The sequence below is a fragment of the Malaclemys terrapin genome, chromosome 13 (assembly GCF_027887155.1).
Source record: "Malaclemys terrapin pileata isolate rMalTer1 chromosome 13, rMalTer1.hap1, whole genome shotgun sequence".
In the NCBI taxonomy this organism is placed as follows: Eukaryota; Metazoa; Chordata; order Testudines; family Emydidae; genus Malaclemys; species Malaclemys terrapin.
The window spans coordinates 14,803,704-14,829,564 of NC_071517.1; the positions used below are offsets into that span (position 1 = coordinate 14,803,704).

A 25,861-nucleotide genomic window follows, 5' to 3' on the forward strand; every position below is an offset into this window, starting at 1 on the left:
ACCTCCCTCTCCTCCCAAACCTTACCCCCTTCCTGCGGCTTGGATTTATTAACAAATTAACAGCAGCATTCAAGTTCAGCTCACGCTTTCTCCTCAGGATTGGGTATACCTAGGCCCAGGGTTCCTCCCCGAGGGCTAATCACGCCATGCCCCAGATGTGTCCTCAGCTTCACTCCCACCCCCCTCATATCCAGATAGGATAGACAAGCCACCTGCCCCAGTGAGGCTGCAGAATCCACTTAACCCTTTCACAGCAGAATCAATACCTGCTAAGGGTACGTCTTCACTACCCGCCAGATCGGCGGGTAGTAATTGATCTATCGGGGATCGATATATCGCGTCTTGTTAAGACGCGATATATCGATCCCCAAACGCGCTCCCCATCGACTCCGGAACTCCACCGGATCGAGCGACGGTAGCGCAGTCGATGGGGGAGCCGTGGCCGTCGATCCCCCGCCGTGTGGACCCCCAGGTAATTCCGTCTTAGATAATAGCGTAGCTGAAGTTGCGTATCTTAGATCGATCCCTCCCCCCAGTGTAGACCAGTCCTAAGAAAATGGATGCCCCGGGCAAACGATCATAGACAGGAGCTAGGCATGGAGTAAGTTTCATTGCCTTAACTACAAGATCTCTTTGCCTTAATTGCTGTGGCACGAGCGTTACCCTGTGCCGAGTGCCCTTAGGTCACAAGGCTCACGCTTGCCCTCTTAGGTGATGATTAGCCAATGCGTGCAAGAACTCTGGACCATTTTTGAGAGCAGAAGTGCAGGGCTTTAGGTCACATGGCCACGACTCAGCCCATGGGACTGTAGCTGGAAGAATTTGAGTATGCACATTGCTAGCCAGACAAATTGCACCCTCAGTTTATTTCTGTCCCTATGACAGCGAGACACTCCCAACATTAAAATAATTTCCTTCAGCAGTGGGTGTGTCTCACACACGTTATTCTGTGTGATGACTCCGAACAGTGTAACCGGCTGGTGGGGTAGGAAGCTTGGAGATGCAGCACAAGAGCCAAAAGACTGGGGAATAAGAAACGTGCGAGGGGCTGCAAATGGGTCCTAGATGCACAGGCTGAAACGAAAGAGGGACTGAGGCACTGGTGAACAAACAGATGTGGCACAGAGAGAAAAGTAGCTGGGGAGCCAAGGCCTGGACAGAGGGGTTGAGTGGGGACAGCACAGGTGTGGCCTGGAGAGAGAAGCAGGATACATAGGAAGGCACCAGGCTTTGGTTATGGCTACACTGGAACTGGGAATGTAACTTCCAGCTTGAGCAGACATCTCAGCGCGTGTCCTGATCGAACAACTGTGCTAAAAATAACAGTGCAGCCACCGCAGCGCAAGTGGCAGGGCAGGCGAGCTGCCCTGAGTACATACCTAGAGTGTTGGGTGGGATCGTACTCGGGGCAGCCAGCCCATCCCACCGCTGGCACCACCACGGCTACGCTGGTATTTTTAGTGCACTAGCTCAAGCCAAGCTAGCAGGGTTACGTCTACCTGAAATCACACTTTGCAGCTCCAGTGTAGACGTACCCTTATTGGGCAAGAAACATGACAACCCGTAACATCAACAGCTTCTACCAGTGGATGATCTAAGGAGCTTTACAGCAGTGGTTCTGAACCAGGGGAATGCGTACCCCTGGGGGTACACAGAGGTCTTCCAGGGGGTACATCAATTCATCTAGATATTTGCCTAGTTTTACAACAGACTACATAAAAAGCACTTGCGAAGTCAGTACAAACTAACATTTCATACAGACAATGACTTGTTTATACTGCTCTAGATACTATACACTGAAATGTAAGTACAAGATTTATATTCCCGTTGATTTATTTTATGATTATATGGTAAAAATGAGAAAGTGAGCAATTTTTCAGTGCTGGGACACTTGTATTTTTATGTCTGATTTTGTAAGCAAGTAGTTTTTAAGTGAGGTGAAACTTGGGGGTAAGCAAGACCAATCAGACTCCTGAAAGGGATACAGTAGTCTGGAAAGGTTGAGAACAGCTGCTTTAGAGGAATTAAGCAGCACTGTTTTACAATTGGTGCTATAAAGAGACAGAGAAATGAAGTGACTTGACCAAGGACACAGTGAGTCAGTGGCAGTGCCACTGACTCCAGATCTCCTGATTTATGGTCCCCTGCTTTTTGAATCTTGCCTGCCTCTTTATCTCAGCCTGGAAGGTCTGCCCTGAAGCAGACCCAAGAGCTATAACCAAGAGACACCTAGCTGTGCTTCTGGAGATGGAGGAGAATGAAGGATGGAAACAGCAAGGCAGTGGGACTGGAGAACACTTCTGGAAGGCCAGACTGGCCTCTCCTTGTTCTAATAGGCCTTGCATCTCTGATACTACAAGAGGGAGGTTAAGACAATGGCAACTACAGGCCTGCAGGCTGACACTTCTACCTGCCCTGCAGGAAGCCGTCCATGGACACCCCCCAAGTCCCTGGATAGGCATCCCTTCTTGCAGGCCAGAGGGAAGCAGGGGGCTTGAGCACTGTCCAGGGGAGGTACATGGTAAATGGTTAGGGAATTCAGAAGTCATTTTAGGCCAGCCTGCCCTCACACACATACATAGGCAGCTCCTCACTAGATCACACTGACATTTATACGGTGAGCTTATGGATTTGTTTTGAAGGCAGACGTAGAAGCCAAACAACATTATGCAACTTCTGCGAGTTTGCAGCACCCACAGGCAGAGGCAAAGGGCAGCATTACAAAACCACGGGAATTTTCACACCCCGGGCAGTGCTCTGCTGCCCTGGGCCTGACACGCCAGTCAATATTTGTTATATCACCTGCTCCGCAGCTGCTGCTGCCGCTGCTCCTCAGGGCAAAGCCCATCCAGAGAAGGGACATTCAAGCTTTATAGCACAGCTGGAGGACCCCGTTGGGATAGTGGGGTCGGAGCTCAGGCTAAGAACCAGCTTGTAAGATACACAGGCTGCACAGGATGGCTTCACACTCCCATGTTGTGAGGGAGCGAGTCCGGCAGGGCTGTAAGGAACATGCTTCAGCTCACGCCAGACATCTTTTGGTGCCTGCAGGATCCTCGTACCTACTATGCACCCAGAGAGAGTGTTCCCAGGGGAACATCTTGCTCCTTTATCTTTCCAGCACCTCTTCGCAGCACAAGCCTTTATCCCCGGCTGCAAACGGCTCCTCACACGCTCACCTCGCACGCGAGCTGTAGCATTGCTCAGCTTTCCGGTAAGCCCTGAATCGCGGCAATACACTCAAACCTTCTGCCAGGAGATTAGATTGCTTGGAGCCGGGAGGTGCTGGGCATCTCCAGACCTGCAACTTGCTGGGACGCCTAGAGACTCAGGCGAGGCCCACGCTGCATTAGAACCCCAGCTCCAAGCGGGTCCTTGCCTCCCTGCTGGAATGTGATGTGGGGGACTTGAGGGTGAGAAGGCATGCGTCTTCTGCACTTTTGGGGTACAGTCCCTGCTTCCCCCAGCCAGGACCCCCTCGGAGAGTAGGGGACAGTGGTGGTTTGTTCCCCCCCCACACACACACACACTTTCATACTTGTATGCTGCATTTTGCCGCCAGCAGCTCCAGGGCTGGCACCATGCCATGGCAGGCTGGGTTCTTTTAAAACAAAACACAGCATGGAAATGAATATATAAAGTAACTCGGTGTATTAACTCTTCCCCGGCCTTCCCAGAGTGTGGCTGGGGACCCGGCCTTGCACGTTCCAGAGATTCTATTCCAGATGGAAACCATCTTCTGCAGGAGGTTCCGTCAATCGACACTGGAATTCAATAATAAAATTGAACCTGATGCAAGAGAGGAGACCTCCCCTCCCCCAAGACCCTCTCAGCAGCACAGAGGACAAGGGGGAGTGAAGGGAGCCAGTGAAGAGTCCTGCTGTCTTGGGCCTCATAACACCTCCTAGGGTATCACATGGGGACAAGCAGAGTGCACCACGTAGCTATCACCTGAGCGCGTGGAGGTGAGGCAGTGCAAGAATGCAAGACCTCCTGCTCCCCCAACCTTCCCAAGGACAAGTTCCTCCCACTCTCCCTAGCCTTCTGCCAATCAGACTCTTCAAGAGCCCGCTCCAGCCAGCAGGAGCCTTTCCACTGCGCTGTGGGATTTGGATCAGGCCCACGGAGCATGTGAGCTGGTGCCTTTGGCAGATTCCACTGAGCTGTTGGAGAAGGTGGGGGTGGGGGAGCAAACAGAAAACTGGAAGGCAGGAGTCTCCAGCACAACAGAGCACGAGGCTGATGCCACTGGGGCGCGCCCTAGATAGCATTTCTGGGGCATGGTTGAGCTTTTCAGACTTGGACGATGGTCAGGAATCCAAGGGAGAGGGAAGAAAAATTAAATCAGTTCTTGACCGTCTGGTGGCATCTTTTCCCCCAGTAAGCAGAGGGCAGCAGCCAACCGGGCAGCATCCTGGCAAGGAGGTGAGAGACCCGGAGAAGCCACAGCAGACGCCACGGCTTGAGTTGAACTCCTAGCTGCAGTTACCTGGACTTGGCTTCTCGGTCCCAAAGCAGCATAGTGAGCCCAGAGGAGAACAGGAGGCAGAACATATTACAATCTACGTAGAGGAGAGAGACCAAGGGTGGAAGCTGCCTCACGCTCTGAGCGGAAGTAGTCTTGAGAGACTGCAATGGTAATACTATTTATTTACACACACACACACACACACACACACACACACACACACCTTTGTTAAGGTGGAGTTAAGGCTGCAGGCACAGATGAGTGCTTTGGGCGGACATTACCTTTCAAGGATGTTAGGAACCCAGAAGGGCAGAGTCAAGGATGGATTTCCCAAGCAGAGTCACGCTTCAGGAACTCTGTGTCTGAGTCACTTCAGAAATTCTACCCTGACCCCAAATCCAACCCGCCAGCTGCGATGCCCATAAGGCTTTTCTGGTGCATTTGAGGAGGGCAGAAAAATCAGGCTTACGATGGAAACTCAGGTTCAATGAGCATGGAGTGACTGCTATTCCTCCATAACCATGCCCCTATCCAAAGATCATAGGAGCCAGCGTTAGAAAAGACCCATTAGAACATTATGTCCATCCGCTCTGCCAGGGCAAGGGAATGGGCCAGATTCTGATGTGAAATGCTGGGAGTTACACCAGTGTCACTGACAGCAGAATCTGGCCCACACTGTCCCACTAGGGGATGTAACAGGCGATAGAACTCACGCTGTCTTTGAGCCCAGACGATGCTCTGGACATCATATACTTTGTAATACTGATCCCACGGAAAACGCCTAAGGTCACCCAGGGCCTTATGGGATAAAATGGTCTTTTCACCACGGTAAAGTTTGGGACAGGTAGTTTAGTACCTGTGTAACGCCGACAGACCCCCGGTCGTCAGGATCAAACCTGGGGCCTCTGGAGTTTAGTGCACGAGCCTCTACTGCATGAACGAAAAGCCAACAGGCTGTTAGCTAAGGTTGTAGAGCAGACTCATTTAACTCTCTCTCTTTTAAGTGGTCTCACTGCCACTAGATGGGGCAGAACACCACACCCAGAAGGTCTGTGGGTTACACCTGCGCAGCCCAGTACATGACCCCTGGTTATCCATCCCCCGACCACTGATCTCTGGGAGGTGCTATTGTATCTCGTGGCCGGACAGTGCTCTACAGCATTAACACCCCTCCATACTTCAGGCTTCCAGCAGCACCACACCCCCTCCCCCTAATCCCAGTAAGGGTCAGACTTTGTACTCAACAGCTGCCCATCATCCCCACTCCTGTGGTCTCTGGCTGAGCCTTGCCATGCCCCTTGTTGGCAGTCATTAGGTCATGGATGTCCCATGCTGCTCCCTGTCCATTACTGGAGATGCAAATAAAATTCCAGAGGAGAGACACACAACATGGAGCGAGAGGGGCGTTGGGTAGAATGACGACTTCTTAAGAGGAGTGCTGTTCATCCTGGCCCCCAAGCATGGGAGGGGAGAACCAGTGGCCCGAGTCAGCAGGCCTGGGTTCCACTCGCAGCTCTGACACAGGCTCACGGGCGCCCTTAGGCAAGTCCCTTAGGGCCCAGTTCTCAAGCGTGACCTCTAATTGTGTGTGCCTTGAGTTAAGGATGCTCAATGTTAGACCCCCGGGAGAGGACGTGGTGCTGAGCAGCTACAGTTGCCACCAAAGTTAAATGGGAGATGAGCTCAGCGCAGCCCCCAGGAGCTAGGGTCGCTCAGCGCCTCCCCGCAAAAACCCCCAAACCAAGCAGGCCAGACTGTCTGACCCAGCTGGAACACCCCTCGTGGAAGTGATGCCGAGACCTTCACTTGACCTAGCACCTTTCATCCCCCCCAGGCATATCCCTCAAGGCCCGCTTTGTTAAAAGTCAGCTGGAAAAGGAGCAGCGGAATTAAGGGCCACACAGCAATGAAGAGGAGAAATGAAGGGTCAGCCAGGGGGAACAGGTACAAGAATGCTGCTCTAGATGGGGATTGTGGCAGAGGAGAAGGCTCTCGCACCTACAGCGGGGACAGAGAAGAGGCCAGGGCTAGGTGAGCACAGGGAGGTGGAAGAAAAGGAGGTCGGGGAGGTCAGCTGGTGCACACCTATGGAAGGGTTCGATCCCCACCCTGGACCAATAGGGAGCCAGCGCAGCTGTCTGAGGCAGGGGTGGGGGGGGGTGAGGTGGCCAGGTTTCGTCATACCTGGGAACAAATGGGGGCAGCAGTATCGTGCACATGCTAGGGAGCTGGGACTCCTCGGACTCCCTTCACCGCAGCCTGCCCATCTGCATGCAGGGCCCCACTGCTAGATGCTAGGGACAGCCCCTCCCCCGCTGCTTTGTAATGCAAACACCATCCCATCTGTTTGGTAAGAGCACAAAGCACTAGGGCTCTAGGGACGGGGCAGCAGCCAAGCTCCCAGGTCTTGGCACCACGCTGCCAGCCTGGCGTCCGTGGCTCCGTCCGTTTGGCCCCAGCCACCTGGAGCCAGCCCACTGGAGACTCAGACGCTGCCCACCCTGCAGCCTGGCAATTGTCTCTCTTTTCAGAGCAAATTCCAAGCTGTCATGCGGCCACCCAGGAATCACTTCAGCGAGGGAGGTTTCCTTGGGAAAGCTGCTAGGAGATAGGCTTTGGCCAGGGGAGTTACTTTTGCGGGCAGCGAAGCTTTAGGCCACTGGCGGCTGCTGTTCTGACAGCTGGGATGTTGCCAGCCACTGGAACCGGCAAGATCTGTACACCCGGATCCCAAGCTGCCCCTGCCCTGGTAGGCCAGGTGGGTGCAGGAGGGTACTCTCGGCTTCTGCATCACTGTTTCAGAGGAAACAAGACAGTTCCACGTCCGCAGTTCCAACCCCCTGATCCAGCCTGGTGTGGATGAGGTGAGGAATGCCCCTGGTAAAGCCTGACAGAACGGGAGGCTTCTGGCCTTTGTGAGCTAAGCAAGTTCCCTCTTCTCCGGTTGCTCCCACGGCTGCATAATGAGCTCTTCTACTGTCCTATGGGCCACACTGTGGATGCAGAAGAACAGCGTCCTTACGCCCTCGTGCCAGGCCCCGTAACGCAGTTAACTCTTTGGAGACTGCAGGCTGCACACCCGCGCAACGTTCGTTCAGCTTGCAGCCTGATCAGTATCATCCTTGTCATCTGCACATCCCAATTGCTGCTCTAGGGCCCGCCGGAACAGAGTGGCAGGGATCTCTTAGCCTGCCAGCGAACTGAGGAGTCACGGGGAGGCATTTAGGATTTGCCCGTGTCTTTGCCCTCTCCTCAAACGCAGCCCTCTGGGGATCTGCCCTCTTTACAGAGGTGTTTGCTCAAGTCGTCTCTCATACGGCTCCTGGGGAAAAGGGGGCAGGATGTTTTTGTCTAGCTTAGCCTATGTCTCGGGCAGTGCCACTGGGAGGCGCTTAGAGATGCCCAAATTAGGAAGACCCCCATCGGTCGGCTGCACAGTGCTGCATCCATACCAGGGACCCTGTATTCAGGAGTGAAGAGGAGACCGACTTTCCAGCTAGCCCCAAAGCAGCAGGTCCTGCACTCGCTGCATAGGAAATACCCACCATCAGGGTAGTTCCCACCAGCTGCAAGAGCCCTGCCTCCTGTTGGTGCAGGCCCTCAGGAAGATCAATGGGGTTGCACCAGGCTAGTGTGAATGCAGCTCTTAAAGGGACAGGAGGTAGTGCCCAGAATGAAGCCCACAATCTCCTCCCTGCCCTAAGCACGGAATCAGCTCCACGAGCCTCCTTGTGCCAGGGTAGACACACTCCGGACTCAGCCACCCGCACACGTATGGCTCCCCAGAATACTCCTTCCCTGAGTACAGCGTGGCCCAGCTCTGCCCTGGGATGTTTTAAGCTATAATAAGGAATAAGGACAGCCAAACCCTCTGGGAGCAGTGCCAGAAGTAGAACTTCATCTTCTAGCTGCAGGAACTTTTTGGTATTGCAAAGCACTGCTGGGAAAGGGAAGCCAAGAGATGGGACTGGCTGTGTCCAGATAGAGGGGAGAGAAACCATGGATGGCTCCGCCCAGCTTTCACTCAGGGTGCAAACCCAGAGACTGCAATGCCAATACACGCCTATGAGGGGCAACCCTTCAACGGCAGCAATGCCAAGACCTGCCTGCCAGAGGTACCCAGAAAAACACCCATTAGAGAGTATTTGGGGGAGGTGATACAGGGCAGGGCACCGCAGAACGATGCGGGGTAAAGTCATCCTCCCTCAAACACAGCAATGCCTGCCTATGCTCAGGTGAGCACAGAGGTCTGACTCAGGGCTGCCCCATAGTCAGTAAGGTGCTGGATTTTCACCCAGGCCACTGGCCCGTTTAATAAAGCATCTCCCTGTTCAGCAGGTTGTGGAAGGGAGCCTGTCTCTCACCTAAGGAGAGGAGAGCGCTGGCTGCTTCTCGGGAGTTCGCACAGGACCCGAATGGGGCCTCGGCTGCCAAAAGGCCTTGCTGCAGTTGGTGCGAACCTGCTAGCAACACGCTCCTCCTCCTGCGGAGCTATAGGCAGCGCTGGCCTGGCGCCAAGGGGCAGCCCTGCCCGTTCAGTGAGGCGCTCTGATGCTTCTCACGAGAGGTCAAGCGAAATGCGAGCGGCTGCCCCTCGCCTGCCCTCCGCGGCTGGCAGCTGAATTCTTGCACTAACTCAAAGGGAAACCTGCGCATGGGCTGACAGCCTCCCCCTCCCCCCACCAAGCTTAACTCCAGCTGCCTCTACAAAGGGCAGAGACTGCCCGTGCACCTTGATCGCCACAAGGACAGCTCTTCCCGGCCACCCACCCGGAAGATCAGACAGACACGTTGGTGGCTTCACAGGGACAGCAGCAATTCCCAATCCCAGCCCGCTTCCCCCATGGAGCTGGGCAATTCCCAGGAAGGGAGCGCTATCCCAGAACCACCTCCCCTCCCGCAGGCCCCTTATCTCCCTACTTGCTTCAGGCGTCTCTGATTGTGCTAACAAGTGCAGCCACAGCTTTCCTAACGTTCGTTCGGCCCATCAAAGGCAGCCCAGCCAGGGCCCGACTAGCCAAGGCCAGGGATGGCCCTTTTCCAAGCACAACAAACGTTAGAGGCAGGCTTTGAACAGACACCGTACATTCACAGTAAGTTGATTCCTTTTGCAGACTCTGCTCCTGCTCTTTTCCCCACCCCCCACCACCCGTAAAGAGATTGGAAACGAGGGATAAAAATCGTTCCCAGCTCAAATAGCTGAACTCTCCGCTCAAGTGGAAGCATGCAGTAGGCGTGAGGAACGCATTCCTTCGGTCAGCAGGACCCTGCCCACCGCGAGAAGCAGCTGGCATTCCAGAGGTCCCAACACAGAGAATGCCAAGCGACCTCGACGGCTGGCACACGCCTAGGCAAGCGTTGGAATAGACCTCCTCCGTGGGATAGGGGGCGGGGGTGAGGAAGAGGAGGACTAAATAATTTTAAACACACCATTAGTCTCCTGGCCTTACAGTTTACTCTATTCCAAGCAGTGGTTTAGGAGTAGGGAGATGTACATACAGAAACCTTTCAAGGCCATCTCTCTCCTTCTCACTCACATCAAGAAGTTTTTACAGGGATCCATGTAATACTGCCATACACTTTAGAAGGCTCTTAAATAGACGCTCAAGGGAAGCAGTGGAATCTCTGTCACTTAATACTTAGCACTTCTAGGACACTTTCCTTCTGTAGCTCTCTCGGCACTTTACTAAGGAGAGTCAGGTGCTAACCCTTGAAGCCTAGGAATGTGAAGGAACTTGCCCAAGGTGACACACTGAGTCGATGGCAGGCCCAGGAATAGAAACTAGGCTGCCTCGGGGTTTTTAAACTAGACTAGAGGAAACACAAACCAAGCATAACGTAACAGGAAATAATCCTGCCCTGGCTGCCTAATGGCCTGGGTGATTCAGATTTAACAGAAAGCCAGGGTGGAAGATGCGACTTCTTGCTTTGTTACCCGACAGAGGCAGAGGATCTGTATAGGAAAGAATGGCTTGGCCCAAGTTTATGGACTCTGCGGCTTCAGCAGCAGTAGACTCAGATGATTTCCATCCTTCCTCCACACACAGAAAGAGGATGAGTTCCCACATGGGGCTGATGGAGCAATGAATGGAGCTGCAATCCGAAGCGGAAGCAGATAATTGACTGTTCCAGCTCATGGAGCAGGGAAGCCAGCACACACCATCTAGGAGAGGACTAGCTTTTAAGCAGGGACACACACATTAATGGTTTCGCCTCTTCTGAAACAACATGTGCCTTACTGGTCACGCCATCTCAAAAAGAATATGGCATTACAGGAGGATCCGAGATGGGCAATGAGAAGGATTAGGGATCTAGAGAAACTCTTACATGAAGAGAATGAAATTCCTTCACTTAGAAAGGCGAATAAGAGGCGAAAAAAAAAAATCTATAAAATAGCACACGATCAAGAAGGTAGATCTGTTCTCACCATCTCACAACACAAGAACAAAGGGCCAGCCAACCAGATAAAAAGATGACAAATTCAAAACCAACAAAAATAAATACTTTTTTCCCCCCACATAATACAAACTGTGGAACTCTCCACCACAGGATGTCACTGAGGCAAACGCAATCAAGAAGATTCAAAGAGAGACTGGATATTTATATGGATGACAAGAACATCCAGAGTTACAATAGTTAAAGTTACGAATACTGGAAGAGATATTAAGCCTCATGCTTCAGAGCTTAAGCCAAACTAACTACTAAGGATTAGGAGATAGCCAGTTGCGGGATCAGCTTACCTCACATCTGCCTACAGCAGGGTTCTTAAACCATCCTCTGAAGCAACTAACGCCGCCCACTGTCAAGGACTGGATTCTGGACTAGATGGCTTGTGGGACAGCTAACGCTCTACAGGGGCATTACCCGTGCGATTCGGTCAATGGCAGAAAGAGAATGGTGGCACCAGCAGCCAGAGGGGTAAGCCCCGCACTGCACCCCTGCCAACGCTCCACAGATGGAAAGCAGGCAGGAGAGGAGCCCATTGAGAAATACTGGAGAGACAGACTAGCAAAGCAGTTATCAAAGTGAGGTCCGTGCAGAGCTCGCTGGTCACATGGTGCTAGCTCGCCTGTTTCCAGCTACTGCATCACATTAGAAGCGGCTAAAAATACATGTCTAACATTACTACTCCACACAAGGGACTGCTGTAGTTACCACTGGGATCTAATGTGACTGAATGGAGGAGGAAGTGGCCATTGGAAGGGGAGGAGACCACTGGACAAGCTCATTATGAATTATTTGTATTACCGGAGAAGCCCCAGTCATAGGCCAGGAGCCCACTGCACAGGGTGCTGTTCAAACACAAAACAGAGACCTGCCCTGGAGAGCTTACTAGTACTCGATTAGAACAGAATCTACATGATAGAAAGGTTTGAGAACCCCTGGACTAGAACAATGGCAAATAACCTGCTAAAATACAGGTATCATGCCTTCTAACTAAGGACACTTGATCCATACGAGGTCTGGGAGCTCAGAAAGCCACTCGAAATGCTTTGTGGATGGCTAAGGTCAGCGTCAGGTTGAAAATATCCGGACTGCACAGAATCAGGTTCAAAGCCTAACAGGGTTGATGTAGCTCTTTATCCTTCCAAGTTAATACTGTTTTGCCCGACTGGAGCCTCTTCCATCTGAGGATCTCAAAGCACTTTACATACATGAATTAAATGAACCTCACAGACCTCCTGGGAACCTAGAAGCAGGAAATACCCGTTCTCTTGGACTCTGCCTTAAAATCCAGGATCCTGCCTGCTCTGCATGGATATTAAAGCGCTTTCCCTGAGAGTATGGATTTGTCCCAGCGTGCTTGGTCTAAAGTTTCTCCTCCTCCATGCAAGTAGAGGAGAAACTAGTTGACTGCCTTCACCCCAGAAGTGGCTACATTTCAGCAAAGCTGTGAGCATGCAAACTTTAGAAACATTTTGCGATTCTTCAGGATGAACGACTAGCAAGCAAATCCCCCTGGTAAACTCCATACAGGAGCCTGCTCTTGTGGCACAGCTGAATTAAACTCTGTCTTCCCCTCATAACGGCTGGCACAGCTTGAGAGACTTCCCCCTTTCCAAGGGACAATGGCCGCAGCCCCAATTGTTCTGCTGGTCTCCTCCCCCAGGAATCTAATCTTGTGACACCCCCCCTCCCCAATCCCCCTCTTTTTTTTCCCTAGGGCTACTGAGCCGGTCCGTGCCCAGCCAACTGGCTCATTGTTAACGAGCGCGTCCAGCCAGGAAAGTGATTGATCACTAGGGAGAAAGGCCAAAGCCGCGACGGGTCGTTTAACAATTTCAATTAAACTCTGCAGCACTTAGACACTGAAGGGGAGGAGAGAGGGAGAGAGAGAAGGAAATTAAAACTTCTACCACTGCTCCAGGTGACAACCCCAACAGCAGTAGAGTCCATGGACAATGGCCCACGCCCTCCCTGGAGGTATATGGTTTGAGAGAGAGAGAGAACCCCTCCCTGCTTGCAGAAGTAGCTCTAGCAATGGGCATCCCCCACACCCGCTGCCTTACAATATCATACTGATGTCCCCCAGCCCCATAGAGCTGCAGGATTAACGTGCTCTCACCCACCAAGAAAAAAAATCATCATGTGCCCCCAGGGCTTTGAAATAATAGGTGCTCTGACCCATTTGTGCACCAACATTTTCCACGCCATGCACTGCCTAAGAATATGCACATTGAATATTTAACTGTGTGTCCCTGAAGTTCCCGCTGCCGGGACTGGCGCTTGATTCTTGGTTACGTGCAGCGACTTTTTTTAGGCACAGGAGATCCCCGAGGGCTAATCACAGAGATGCGGCTCCGAATCCACTGAGACAGCAGAAGGACTCTTAGAGGGATTTTAAAAATCAGCATCTCGGCCTGTCATATGGAAAGGCGCTTTAATGAGCAACAAAGGCAGCTAGCATTCTGCTCACCCGGCATCTTAACAAAAAGAGAGGGAGAGAGAGGGAGAGAATGAATCATAAGGGGTTGGGAGTAGAAGGCTCCTCTGGTGGAGGGACAGAGCCTCATGCAGCAGGGGAAACTTCAGACCTCTCCTGCCACCATGTAATAGACTGATCCCATCTCTGGCTGGGGGTTCAGCCCCTGGGGGCAGCAAGGAGGGGACAAAGCCAGAGCAAGGCAATAGAGAACGCTCTCCAATTGCATTTGAGTGAGATAGAGTCATCAGGTGATTAAGGCCCTAGGATGGAGGTGAGGAAGCCAGCCTTGCTTCTTCCCCTCCTAGCATGGGGGCATTCTCACCCCATTGCATGTTACACCTCATCAGGCTCCCTTTTCAAGCCAAGCACACCAGCTGTGCCAATTCCGGCTTCACTAGTTTCTTCCTTAGTATTTAATCTGGAGATAGAAACTGGGGTTGTCCTTACTCTCAGCCCTTCCTTAATGTCAGCTCCTGCTCTCCTTTTGTAGGCATCACTAGCCTCTCTCAGAAAGCTTTCAGAGTTGTAGCTGTGTTAGTCTGTATCAGCAAAAACAACGAGGAGTACTTTCGGCACCTTATAGACTAACATATTTATTTGGGCCTAAGTTTTTGCCGAAAACTTAGACCCAAATAAATGTGTTAGTCTTTAAGGTGCCACAAGTACTCCTTGTTGTTTTTTCTCAGATAGCTGTAGATCCTTGTTTCCTCCTCCTCCTGAGAGCTAAGTATCTCTCCGCCCTCTGCCAAACCTATATCATTCAGACTGCCCCGTGCCACCTGGCCATGCGATAAGCAGGTGGGCAGACCTGTGCGTGATGTTCCCATTGGACTGGGCTAGTTCCTTGTACTGACTGGGAAAGTTCTTTCCAATTTGCATTTGGTGCAGCCGTCCAAGGAGCGTTTTGTTTCCGTAACCCCAGCGCTGTGGATTTTCAGAGTTTAACCCCTACCTCCTCCCGCTCAGAGCTTTGCAGTGTCTCACCCAGCAGAGTTTATCCCCGCCTTCTTTTTAGAATCCCCAGCCTCACTAACGTAGATTTCCCAGCACTGAACACACAACCCAGAGCTGCTCCTAGTCTCTCCAAGTCAGTCTCAATTATTCCCCCCACACACACACTTTCCTCCTCCTATGAAGCTTTTCACATGAATTCTTTTGCACTCATGAGAAGTGCCAGCCTGACAGACCTGGCAACAGGATGCCTGTATTCATAGCACAAGCACAGCACAGGCCGCAGGAGGGCAAGCTTCCCCTATGCTGCACCACAACCCTGCCCTGGATGGACACCTCCCAGGATGAAAGGTTTGCTGGCTATCCCTGGCCCATTCAGCCCCAAGAGCACCATTAAATGTGGTCGTTTTTATGATGTAAACACCTGTCTCTGGGGACTTGGATCAGGACCCTCTTTCCCTACATTAACTTTCTTCCCCCCCACCAGTTGGGCCCAGAGTCCAGCTTAAATCCATATCCCTTCTGGTTGAAGAAAGGAGAGTCTTAACATTAGCCTTAAAGAGCATTTTAGCAGGATGGCTTTGTAGATCCAGAGTATGGTTATTCACCCTCAGCACCCTACCAACCCAGACCATTACAGTCAAAGGAGAAGCCATAAGGCGTATTCAGAACTTCCCCTGCAAACAGACACACCCCGAGTCACCAACTGTTCCCCAGTGGCTCAGTTATCTCACGTGCTTTAGACTACCCTGTTTTACTTCTTCATCCTAACGGCTTCCTTATCCACTCAGCTGATTAGTCCAGTTAGTTCGCTTTTCCTCCCACTACCCTTCTGCCGTCGTCTGTTGAGTCTCACACTCATATGAGCTATCCTATAGCTCAGTCTTCCTTCTTCTTAGCCAACACTCTGGTGCACCTATAGGCACTGGGTGTCACCTGTCTCACATATCCCACCTACTCCCGGAAGAACCCCAAGAATGAAGGAGCTGAACCAAGATTCTGGAGCTGGACACCCTGCACTTTTGAGGAGTTCAGATCTTAACCTTTGTCCCTGGGGCGCCAGCTTTAGGATAAAATTCAAACCCTCCCACCCACCTCTATTTCATTCCAATTACTATCCTGAATGGGGATGTCTGGGACACGGGCTGCTGACAAGGTCTTATCAACGCCCTGTTCTTCTGTTGGCCCAAAAACTTACAGGGGTTTCTTCCCTGCTCCTAACCAGGAACTCGTCCACTGAGGACACAATCTCTTGTATCCTGATCTTTAGGAGAATCAGCGCATGATTGGAGTGTGACGGCACAATGTACCACCCACAACTCTAACCATGGTGTTTCCTACCAATACTGCCTGCCCTCTCCTGGGTGTAGTTCAATGTCTTTTCCCCATAAGGAGGGTTGTGCTCAATAGGGCTGTGTAATTCTCTCCCCATCCCAGTGATCCTGCTTTCCTTTATACACAGGAACCCAGCTCTCACCTGTGTCTCCTTCCCCTGCCACTTCCATATTTCATCTAGGATCTTTTCAGCCCTTGAATGCTGCTTGGGGGGCCCCTCTGGGCTCCCACTCAACAGGCCAACAATGAACGCACATAAGCAGTCCCTATGAGTTTCTTTGCTGCAGTGACAGGGGTCTCCCCCTTTATCACAGCCTGGTCAGTGCAAGCACACAGAAACGGCCTTAAATTCATTCCGACTTCAGTTCTGCAGCTGACCTTTAAGAGCATACAGGAAAGAGACGGGCACTATTGAAGGGTTAAACATTACCAGACTTAAAGAATCTGAAATTCAAGGCCTGACAATTGGTTCCAGTTGACTGGCTTGGATGGTAATTTTTCACAAGATAAATCTGACCAGAGGTAAGTGGCAATGACTGAAGGACCCTCTGCGCCAGCATGCCCCACATTTGTGGTGCTCACTTTCCTTTGGTGATTTTCTGCCCCTTCTCCCCCCCCCCTGCCCCCCATCTGTCCCCCACATTTCAGGGTTCCCACACAGAGGCTACTAGAAGCATCATCTTTTACATTATCATCAAGCTCTGGATTCACTCCAGGGCACGAATGCCAGGCTTCACATGCCCTGTTCCCAAGGACTCAAACACCAAGGCCCTAAGAGTAGAATTCACAGCAATTGGCAGGAGATGCAGCAAGCAGCAATGCCCAGGTTCCTTCAGCTCCCCGCTGCTGCATTAAGAGGCAAAGGTACTCACTGCTCTTGGATGCTTTGACCTTGGCCACCAGTTTCTGCACACCAGGTACATCCCCATTTTTCACAGCCTGGATCAGCTCCTGCTCTCGTCCCATCATGGACAGGTCAGAATGGTAGGGGAGTGAAAGGAAGAGGTCCTCAGATCCCTCCAGTTCATAAAGCCATGGGCGCGCACGTAGCAACTCCTCAAAATGCTCTCGAATGGAGGAAAAGCCCAGCAAGAAAAATATTTTAAAATCCCACGGGACATAAAAAAAGCCTTTATAAAAAGATCTCTCCGTTAATGGTGATAAATGCAGCTAGGAGCCACTTTCCTCTTGAAGGGGACGGAGGTGGGGATGCAGTCTGGTTAAAGAACATGCAATCACTTAAACAAAAAATAGTTCTGTGCTTGGGGACTGACTCCCAGCAGCAACAGGGCCCCACAAGACAAAGCCAGGCAATTTGGAGGAGGGGGCCGGGAGCGTTTGCATTGAGAAGAGTCTGGCCTCTTAACCGAACTTGTGTAAAGCTCTCAGAGATCGAGGGGTCATGTTTTGCTTCCTTCGCGCCAGGCTGAGCTGCGCTGATGATTCCCTAATTCTTCCCAAAGGGATTATGTGCTCCCTTCCATCTGGAAGTTATAGATCCTCTCTCTCTCTGTTATCCCCCTCATGCTGGCATTCCTCTCGGTGCCGTCTCTGCCAGCCACGCTGCAGACCCCCTGCTGGGCGATCAGAACCTTGGTCACAGAGCCCTAGCGGAGAGGTTGTAGTGGTGCTCCCAGTACCTGTGAACATCAACAGCAGGGTCAGGTTTCAAAGGCTATTTACTTATCAGCCTCATTAAAACAGTCCATTGCGACTGCTTTGCTTCTGTGGCCACGCCGAAGAACAAATAGTTTGACTATATTTAGTACTGGCAGAAGTCAGACTATCCTCATGTTAAAAGGGCTGCAGGAGCGGAGGGGGAGAGGCCCTGTACTGGAGACGTCCTAACAGTAGGTGCTGTGGGCTGGCCTGGTGGGCACAAGAAACAGGAGATCAGATTGGACCCCCAGCATGGATGCGCTGGGAAGGTCACGAGTGCCCTGTCCTGGCACACATGCATGCAGGAGGGAATGGGGCCAGCAGTGGGAGGAGCAAGAGTGTGGGCACAAGCCTTGCCCCCCCCCCCTTTGCACACCAGCAATTGTCTGGGCACGCTACCGCTACACCCTTTCTAAAGGTGGGTCACGAGCCTCCAGGGAGTACGCTCCCCCCGGCGCCCTTGAAGTGTTCTGCCTGCATAGGACACAAGCAAGCAGAATGTTTTCTCAACCACTACTTGAGTGCTGTGCCTCCTCCCAACCCCAGTAGAGCCCTGGCCGTGGGGGAGACAGACTACAGTGGGAGCACGGTCTAGGGACTGGAGACAGGGAGTCTGGACTCCCTTGGATTCTTCTCTTGGTTCTGTAACCGTTTCAATGCATGGCCTTGGGCAAGTCACTTAACCTCTCTGTGCACATCTCTATGTGGCTTTAAGAATCCCCTCTCTTAGGGGAGCTGTAATTAGGTGTGATGGAAGTGCAAAGTATAACAACCCTCTTGGAGTGTGATGGACTTCAATGTCTATCTCGATACGGATATGGCCATCACTACGGTATCAGAGTGCCTCACTGAGAACCACTCCACCAGCCAGTACAGGATAGGATTGTAATCTATATTCACTATGGCTACTTTTTCTCCCAGCAGGTTTAAAGAATCCCAGTGATGAGCTTCCAGCCCTTTCCCTGGACATTTAGGAGGACTGCATTTCAGCCCATTACTTTTAGTCAGGCCGCCTTGGCCTTGCCGAACATTTCCTCTCTCTTTATGCCTTGCAAACATAGATACTGCCCTGAGAATTAACTGGGAAGATCCAGTGCACTGGGATTTAAAAGATACCCATTAAGAAGGTTATTAGCGCACGAGCATTCTCCGGCAATGAGCTGAGCACAAGCTGGCAGAGTGACTGTACTCAGAGGAGAATCAAAATTTAATTCAGCCCCCAGCAAGCCAATTCCCTGCTGGTGGACTGTGTCTCCATCTCAGTGCATAGGGCATCCTTTCAGAAACTGAGGTTCCCCCTCCCCCCAATGTTACAGGATGGGGGCCCCACCACACTCATTCCTACCCGCCAAAAGTCTCCCCACTCCCAATCTCTAAATTTAGATTTATCCAAACATGAAATTTTTTAAATGGCATTCTGTACATTTCTAGACTTCTCCCATGTTTCAGCCATGCATCTGGCAGCTTCTCTTCACCCTGTCGTGAAATCTTGGGAGAAGGAGTGTGTGCTAGAGAGAGAAAAGAAGAAAGATTGACACAAGCTGCCAAACTGCTGTCAGATAGCTACAATTCTTCATTAGCACCAAATTAGAACCAGCAAACTAGTGCTACAAGGCTCCACTTTCTGTTACCAGTCACGGGAGCCATGGATTCTCCTAGATCTCCCTTTCTGAAAGCTCCTGAGAAGCATCCTTGGCTGTTTATAATGTTGGGTTCTGTTGTAATAACTGGGACTACAAATCTACCCACATTCTAAAATCAACTGTAAAAATGATATGAAAGTTTCATATGATGTTATAACCACCTAGGCTAACAAATGGTGCTGAAAAGTAGATCAGGGGAGAGACAAATCTAGCCTCCTGCACCCTCACATATTAGCACCGAGTCGGACTCTTGGAAAAACACTGCAAAGGGAAGAGGGCAAGCCAAGAAAGCAAAGATCATTGCCTGGTAAGGGGGACACACCAGTGCATGACTGCAGGATGGGGCTGAGAGGGTAGCCACACCTCTGGGCGGCACAGTGGCACCCGCCAGGCAATGACATTGTCGGGGAGGGGCACCATCAATCACTCTTGGCATTACTAATATTGTGATTGGCTTCTCACTGGCAGGGTGCTGTCTATAAAGATGTTACCAGGTGGAACTGGGCTTCTTCTTGCTCCCCGCACCGCTGCCAGATACCCCTGCCACTGAGTTCCCCTTGTGACCCCAGGTGATTAATGCGGACCAGGGTGTGGGATGAGACTAGCCAATGCCCTTGATTTATGAGCTTTGGCAATAACTCTCTCTACTCCTGAAGTCGTCATCATACATCTTGGGGGAAACTCTTTCGTTGTGGACAAGGGGCTTGAACTGCTCCTAGAAGCGAAGGGAGGCTGGGCTGTGACAAGGCATCTCTTCCCAGCAGATGTTGCATCTTGGTCTGAGCAGTTTGGAGAGGCACATGCAGATCAATGGTTGTCAAATGGCCATAGAAAGGCATCAAGGACATCTGCACATTCAGCAGGTGTTGAGATGCTGAACCTCAGCCTGTGAGGCCTTATGGGGGCACATCGTGCAAATAGAAGATCTTTTCAACCTGGACAGACTGTCAGAAATTGAGAACTGGTTTGCTGGTAGAATTTACCAGCTAAACTCATGCCTAGTGGCATCTGTATTTGCCCTAGCAGAGGGGTTAGACTCTTCCCTGCTTGGTACACTTAGAAATATTTGGAGACACCAAGTCTCCAAATCCCAGGGCAGGGGCAGCAGCCTTTCCTACAAGTTAGCGGCCAGCTCACTTTCTGTGCTGAAGGGGTTGGATTTGCAGGGATGCCCAGACTTGCATGGTGAGGCTTGGGGTTTTCCCATGCAGTAGCCTACATGGGATTACAGGCCTTGGGTTTATGCTGGCCGATTAGGCCCTGGGCAGTTAGGTTGTTCTGAACTTGCACATTGCAAGTGTGTTGCAATGTGATGTGCATCACAACTCAGGTTGGCGGTCACATCCCCACTTCACTGCTGCCAGGTCAGGCTGCTTTAGGGGTTTCTCTCTATCCTCACGTTATAATCAAGTTGCGGCCACTTGGCTTAAGTCTAATGCTTGTGTCCATCCTCATTGCTTCTTGCCATAAACAAACATGAATTGGGTTAATAGAACATCTCCTGGAACCTCAGTTACTGCACCAGTTTAAAGCTGTTTGGTTTCAGTCTGCTTCACCACATCTTACCTAACTTCACTTTGATATCATCCGAACACACTGGCACTTGACTTTTTTATACGGAAGATTTTTTTTTTTTTAAAGTCAATCTACACTAGGAAGCAGGCTCATATCTGAATGCCAGCTACTCCTCCAACCTCATCCAAGACGCTGCCAAGATCCAGAAGGCACCAGGAACTCTGTGTAACCAAGGGTTAACAATCTGCAGCTCTCAGCTTCAAAAGAGTGCAGCAGTATCAGATGTAGTCCAGAGCTAGAAGTATTTATCCCTTCGCTCCCTGCCGGTGTTTCTTGGCAATAGTCTGGAATGTGATTTGCTGTATACAGTGATAGCAAACAAGCCTCCCCCTACATGAGAAAGCTAATCTTTCAACCCAGGAATTCACCTGGAGAACCCAGGAATCTGAAATATTCCTTCAAACAACTCGGAGTGGAGGGGAAACAGTAGAATTATGTAAGGGGAGGAGTAGAGATGCTGAACAGCAATTTAAAAACAAACAACAAAAAAACCACCCAACCCTAAAGGGCAGTCTGGGGAAGTTCTCCACACCCCCTGCCTTCAAAAGGGGAAAACCTGATGCAAAGGTTACTATGATGGAAACACACTACAATCATAACAGTAAACACTTAGCGCTGAGGCAGCTCCTCTACCAGGCACTATACCGACCTAGGAAAATCTAGGCCCCCTCCCAAAACAAAAACAAGTATAATCACCCCCCGTATCACAAATGGGGAAGTTGAGGCTGGGATGTTCAAGGCACTTGCCCAAGACCACACAAGGAGTAAGTTGCAACAAAAGCCAAAAGGGGGGATTATAAAGGAAGGAGGAGGGGGAGGAACAGTCTAATGAAAACGAGAAAAAAAGGCAACCTGGAGCACTTCTCTTAAGAGACTCAAACTATAAAAGAGTAAAGAACAAATTAACCTGGGGCAGAAGAACGTTAGTAGGCAGCTCTGACAAAGGGGATATTTGAACTCCTCTTTTTACTCGGGGCTTTAAACAAATATTTTCAGATCAAAACGCTGAACGGGACCCGAGCCGAGCTGAGCCTATTAAAAGAATTTGAAAGCTACAGCACAGGCATCAGTGACCCAGTAGGGGGGGAATAAGGGAAAGTCATTCTCTGCGGGCAGCAAACAACCCGCACCAATTCCCGCCCCGCTCTTTCTTCTCCATAACTCACCTCCCCAGGAACTCCCCTGCGTTTCCAACAGGCAAAGTTGCAAATCCAATTCCTTCTCAGCCACGTCTGCCCCCGGCTGGGGAGCGTTCTCCCACCACCACCACCCCGCAGAGCTGGTGTAATAAAAGCCAAGAGCAGATCTCCCCTTCCACACAAAAATGCCTTTGATCTCTTACAGTCCCGGACTCGGGGGGCGGGGGGGAGGGAGGAGGGGATCAAGTCCCCAGGCGCTGGAACTGCAAAGCAGAGCTGTGCTGCTACTGCAACAATATCCCCTTTGGTCCTCAGAGCCCTGCCTGGCCTGCTAGGGATTCCCACGGGCACCGCCGACCCCGCTGCTGAAATTGACCCGTCTAGTCAGTTTCACAGGGCGCCTAGGAACTCTGAAAAGTCTCTCTCCCGCAAGCCACCTCCCCTTGCCCGCTCGGTCCGTCTCCCTGCAGGAAATCCCTCCCAGCCTCCGGTCCGTCCCTCCTGATTGGAAAAGCGAAGGGGGCTGCACGAGCTGGGCAGGGCCAGGGCTGCTGTCAGTCAGGGTGATGCGGTTCCAGATTTGGGCAAGGGAAGGGGCGCGTGGAGAGTGCTACCTGAGACTCTAGTGTAACTGCAACAGGGAGCATGTGCCCAGGTGTGCGCGCTTTAGGACCGGAGCCTTCTCCCCCGCCAGAGCCTGGTGGAAGGTCGAGAGAGGCGTCCCAGCCCTTAAATACTAGCCTGTGCCATTCCCTTCCAGCTGCAGGGAGCCCAGGCTGTATGGGCGGCTGGCTTATCTACGGGAGCCGGGAGAACTACAGGGCTGGGAAGAGCTTCACAGCAAACCGGTTCCTCTGTTTCCTTGCAACTTCCAACTCAGTTCTGAGATTCAGTTTAAACGCTTTAAAACAATGCGAGCGAAGTGCTCCCTGTGCCACTTTAGTCCCTGCTGGGAGGCAGCCCCGGTGAAATCTCCGCTCCAAGGAGTTCCTGCGCCTCCCTCCCAACGCTGGATTCTTTACCGGGGGTTTGCTGGAGTAGCTCGTTACTGTTTTAGATTTGTTAAGTGCCAGCCATGCACTGAGGCAATTGTTTTACTGCTTTTTGGTGTTTACAAGTCTAGAACTTTAGGGTCCCAGGTGCATTTCAAACTCTGTAATCACACCTGGAGCCATCCCTCTTTGTACATGTGATGCATTCTCTTTCCCTCACTAGCCTCTGTGGATTGTGTGTGAGCTGGAGGATAGGCCCCAATCCTCTGAGATGTTGCCTTTACTGCAGGCATCCACCTATGCAGAGCTCAGGTCCCACAGTTAGGGTGACCAGATGTCCCGATTTTATAGGGACAGTCCTGATTTTGGGGTCTTTTTCTTATATAGGCTCCTATTACCCCCACCCCCACCCCATGTCCTGATTTTTCACACTTGCTGTCTGATCACCCTATCCACAATCTCAATCCCAGAACAAGCTCTGCGCATTAGGATCCTGCACAAATGAGATTGGGTGGGGTTCCACATGGGTGCAGTGCTCCTTGCAGGATTGGGGCATTAGACCATCAGCTCTTTGGGGCAAAGACCTTGCCTTCTTCCTTGTCTGTAAAACATTCTATGGCCCTCTGGCACTATACAAGTAATAGTTAATCACCTTTCATCTTACTACAGTGAGCCATCGAAAATAAGCGACCATCAAAAATTAGTTACTGAAGGCCGCTTCCTAACAAAAGTGGAGCAGAACTGTAGTCAGTAGGACTGCCTTGTCAGAGGGTTTCTTAGAACAGGAGGTTGCCTAATAAAACTGGACAGCTTTCACGGCACGATACCACTGGATTATCAACAGCTAATCAGATTAAAAACCTATACATTGGCTTAATTCACTAAGGGCCCAACCCACAGCTCCTGTTGGCTTCTGTGGGAGTCATAAGTACTCAGCACTTCTCCAGATCAGCCCCTAAAAAATTACACCAAACTATAATTTATTGAGCAACATGAATAATGAGGAAAATGGCAGGGCTGGCTGAGAAGGAAGAGCTGGAGTTCTAAAATACACGCTGTCTTTTCAGTTCTGACTTAAAAAAAAAAATTATGCACATTTGATTAGAAATGTCAACATTTTACAGCTGCTATTTTGAAGCGCGGCGCTATAAGTAATCTTGCTAGGAAGCGACATGAAGTTAAAGGTCTTGTTATTCATTATGTGATTTTGTCAGAGCTTGTAAAGCGCATTGACATTTATACTAATCCCCCGAATTTATGTAGTACCTTTGTCCTTTTAAGGATCTTAATTAAGCTTCACAACACCCTGGGAAGCAGATAAGCCCGCTTTGTAGATGGGAAACTAAGGACTGGTCTACACAGTTTTTGTACCAGTGTCACTATTTCCTTCAGGGATGTGATTTTCTATCAATATAGTTACACTGATACAATCGCTAGCATAGGATTATACCAGTATAACGGTACCTTATAGTAGTACAGTTTACTTCTATTCTCATACAGGAATAAGCTACACTGGCATAAGCACCTTTGCACTGGAATAACTGTCTCCCCACGAGGAGGGTTGTGCGATTAATTATAATGGTATAGTTAAAGTGGTACAATTTATGTGTGAAGACAAGTTCTAAGACACAGGAGTCAAGGCCAACAATCTCTAAACTAGGGTGCCAATTAAGCACTTGGCCTGATTTTCAGCTGTACAATTCCCAATGACAGCTTTGAACATTAAGCCATGTATTTAGGTGCTTTATTTTATGTAACTAAATTTGAAAATTTTGGGTTAAGTTACTTGCCTGAAGGCACACAGCAATTGTTGTGGCAGGGCTGGGAATCGGGATTAGAAGACAGTAGAGTCCCGCTACCTATCAGTAAACCACACAGCTTTTTAACCCTTGGAAAGCTCATATTTCTCCCTCCTGATCATTTAGTAAGAACTGTTGGTGTCCCAGAACACCAGACTCCAGCGTAGGCGCTTTGTAGCACTACCGACAAAGCATCGAGATGTCTGATTTATTTTCATGGCATCCACAGTACAGGTTTCAAGAGGGATGATCATCAATAAAGAAAAACCCTGCACAAAATTTCCTCTCAAAGCTAAATATCTCATAGCAATTAAGAGAGCTGTGTGTTGTCCAGAGCTATCCCGAGAGGCTGGGGAAGTGGGACAGATCTCCTGTCCAGAGCTGGGGAGAAAGGGCTCTTTTCTGCCTGACTAATCACCCCCTCTACTGCACTGGAGTGGGTTCCAAGCTCCTTTTAAAAATTCTTTTCCTTGGAGTGAATCTGGGCGGTGTGAGCTGAATGAACTCTACTGCTGCATTTCTGGTGCGACTTTGGGGGAAGGAACATGCAGGAGCACAGCTAAAAGCTCACCCCGGCCCAAGTCCTCCCTTTCACGGGGCCTGGTTTTCTAAGGCGCTGAGCACCTGCAGCTCCCATTGTCTTCAGCTAGAACTGTGGGTCAACGGCTTTGAAAACCCAGCCCTTAGTGAGTTCTATGTACATGGGACAGAAGTGCTCAGATTCCCTCAAGGACTTTCCCTTTTGCACTAAAGAGAAGCTCTGTCTAGTTGGAACAATATTGCCATCTAGAGGTGAGTAGTACAACCTTCCTGTTGCAGGCTATTGGTAGGGATTGATTATACTGGAATAGTATTCTTTTTAAACAAGGAGTTATTTGAGAGCACCTTTCAGGGAGGGAGGCAGAAGAAAAGAGAATTTGCTATCTGAGGAAATATATTTTGGCTTGATGTACACAGAAAACATGCTTTAGTTCATATACTACAGTACACACAGTTCGTATTGTAACAGATCTGTTCTTCCCCTTCACCCTTGCAGGTGTTGCTGTGTGCAGCTCAGAACTTCAAGGGGCTAGAACTCTCATCTTCCTTCTCCAAGAGCAAAGCCCCCTACCATGGAAACTAATGGAGACTCACAGAAGTACAAGACCTATGACACACAGATGTGTCGTTCCAGTGCCATCCAATATGCATACAGCCCCCCTCCAGGACATTAAACATTGCTATAAACAAGAGCAGAATTCATTCTCCAGTCAGCATATTTAAACCAAGCCTTTAATCTGACTCATCCACTGATCATTTTGCCCCTCACATGTAGGTCACTGGAAGTCTGAGAAAGCAGCAGCCCTTTGGAATGCCAACACAGGACCAGACAGA

The 25,861-nt window shown here is 50.6% G+C and overlaps 1 protein-coding gene across 6 annotated transcripts in view; it reads right to left on the bottom strand.

The window, feature by feature from the left end:
- Positions 1 to 22,136, bottom strand: part of CASKIN2 (CASK interacting protein 2) — a 75,853-nt gene extending 53,717 nt beyond the window's left edge. For 5 of the 6 annotated variants that reach the window (XM_054047338.1, XM_054047340.1, XM_054047339.1 and 2 more), the window contains exons 1-2: positions 21,724 to 22,136; positions 16,553 to 17,320 (exon numbers count right to left, since the gene is read on the bottom strand). In XM_054047338.1, coding sequence (XP_053903313.1) covers positions 16,553 to 16,649 — 97 coding nt within the window. In that variant the 5' untranslated portion in view covers positions 16,650 to 17,320; positions 21,724 to 22,136. Of the gene's footprint in view, positions 1 to 16,552; positions 17,321 to 18,762; positions 18,848 to 21,723 lie in introns of all 6 variants that reach the window. The other variant, XM_054047336.1, reaches the window with a different exon arrangement.
- Positions 22,137 to 25,861: the final 3,725 nt, after the last annotated feature.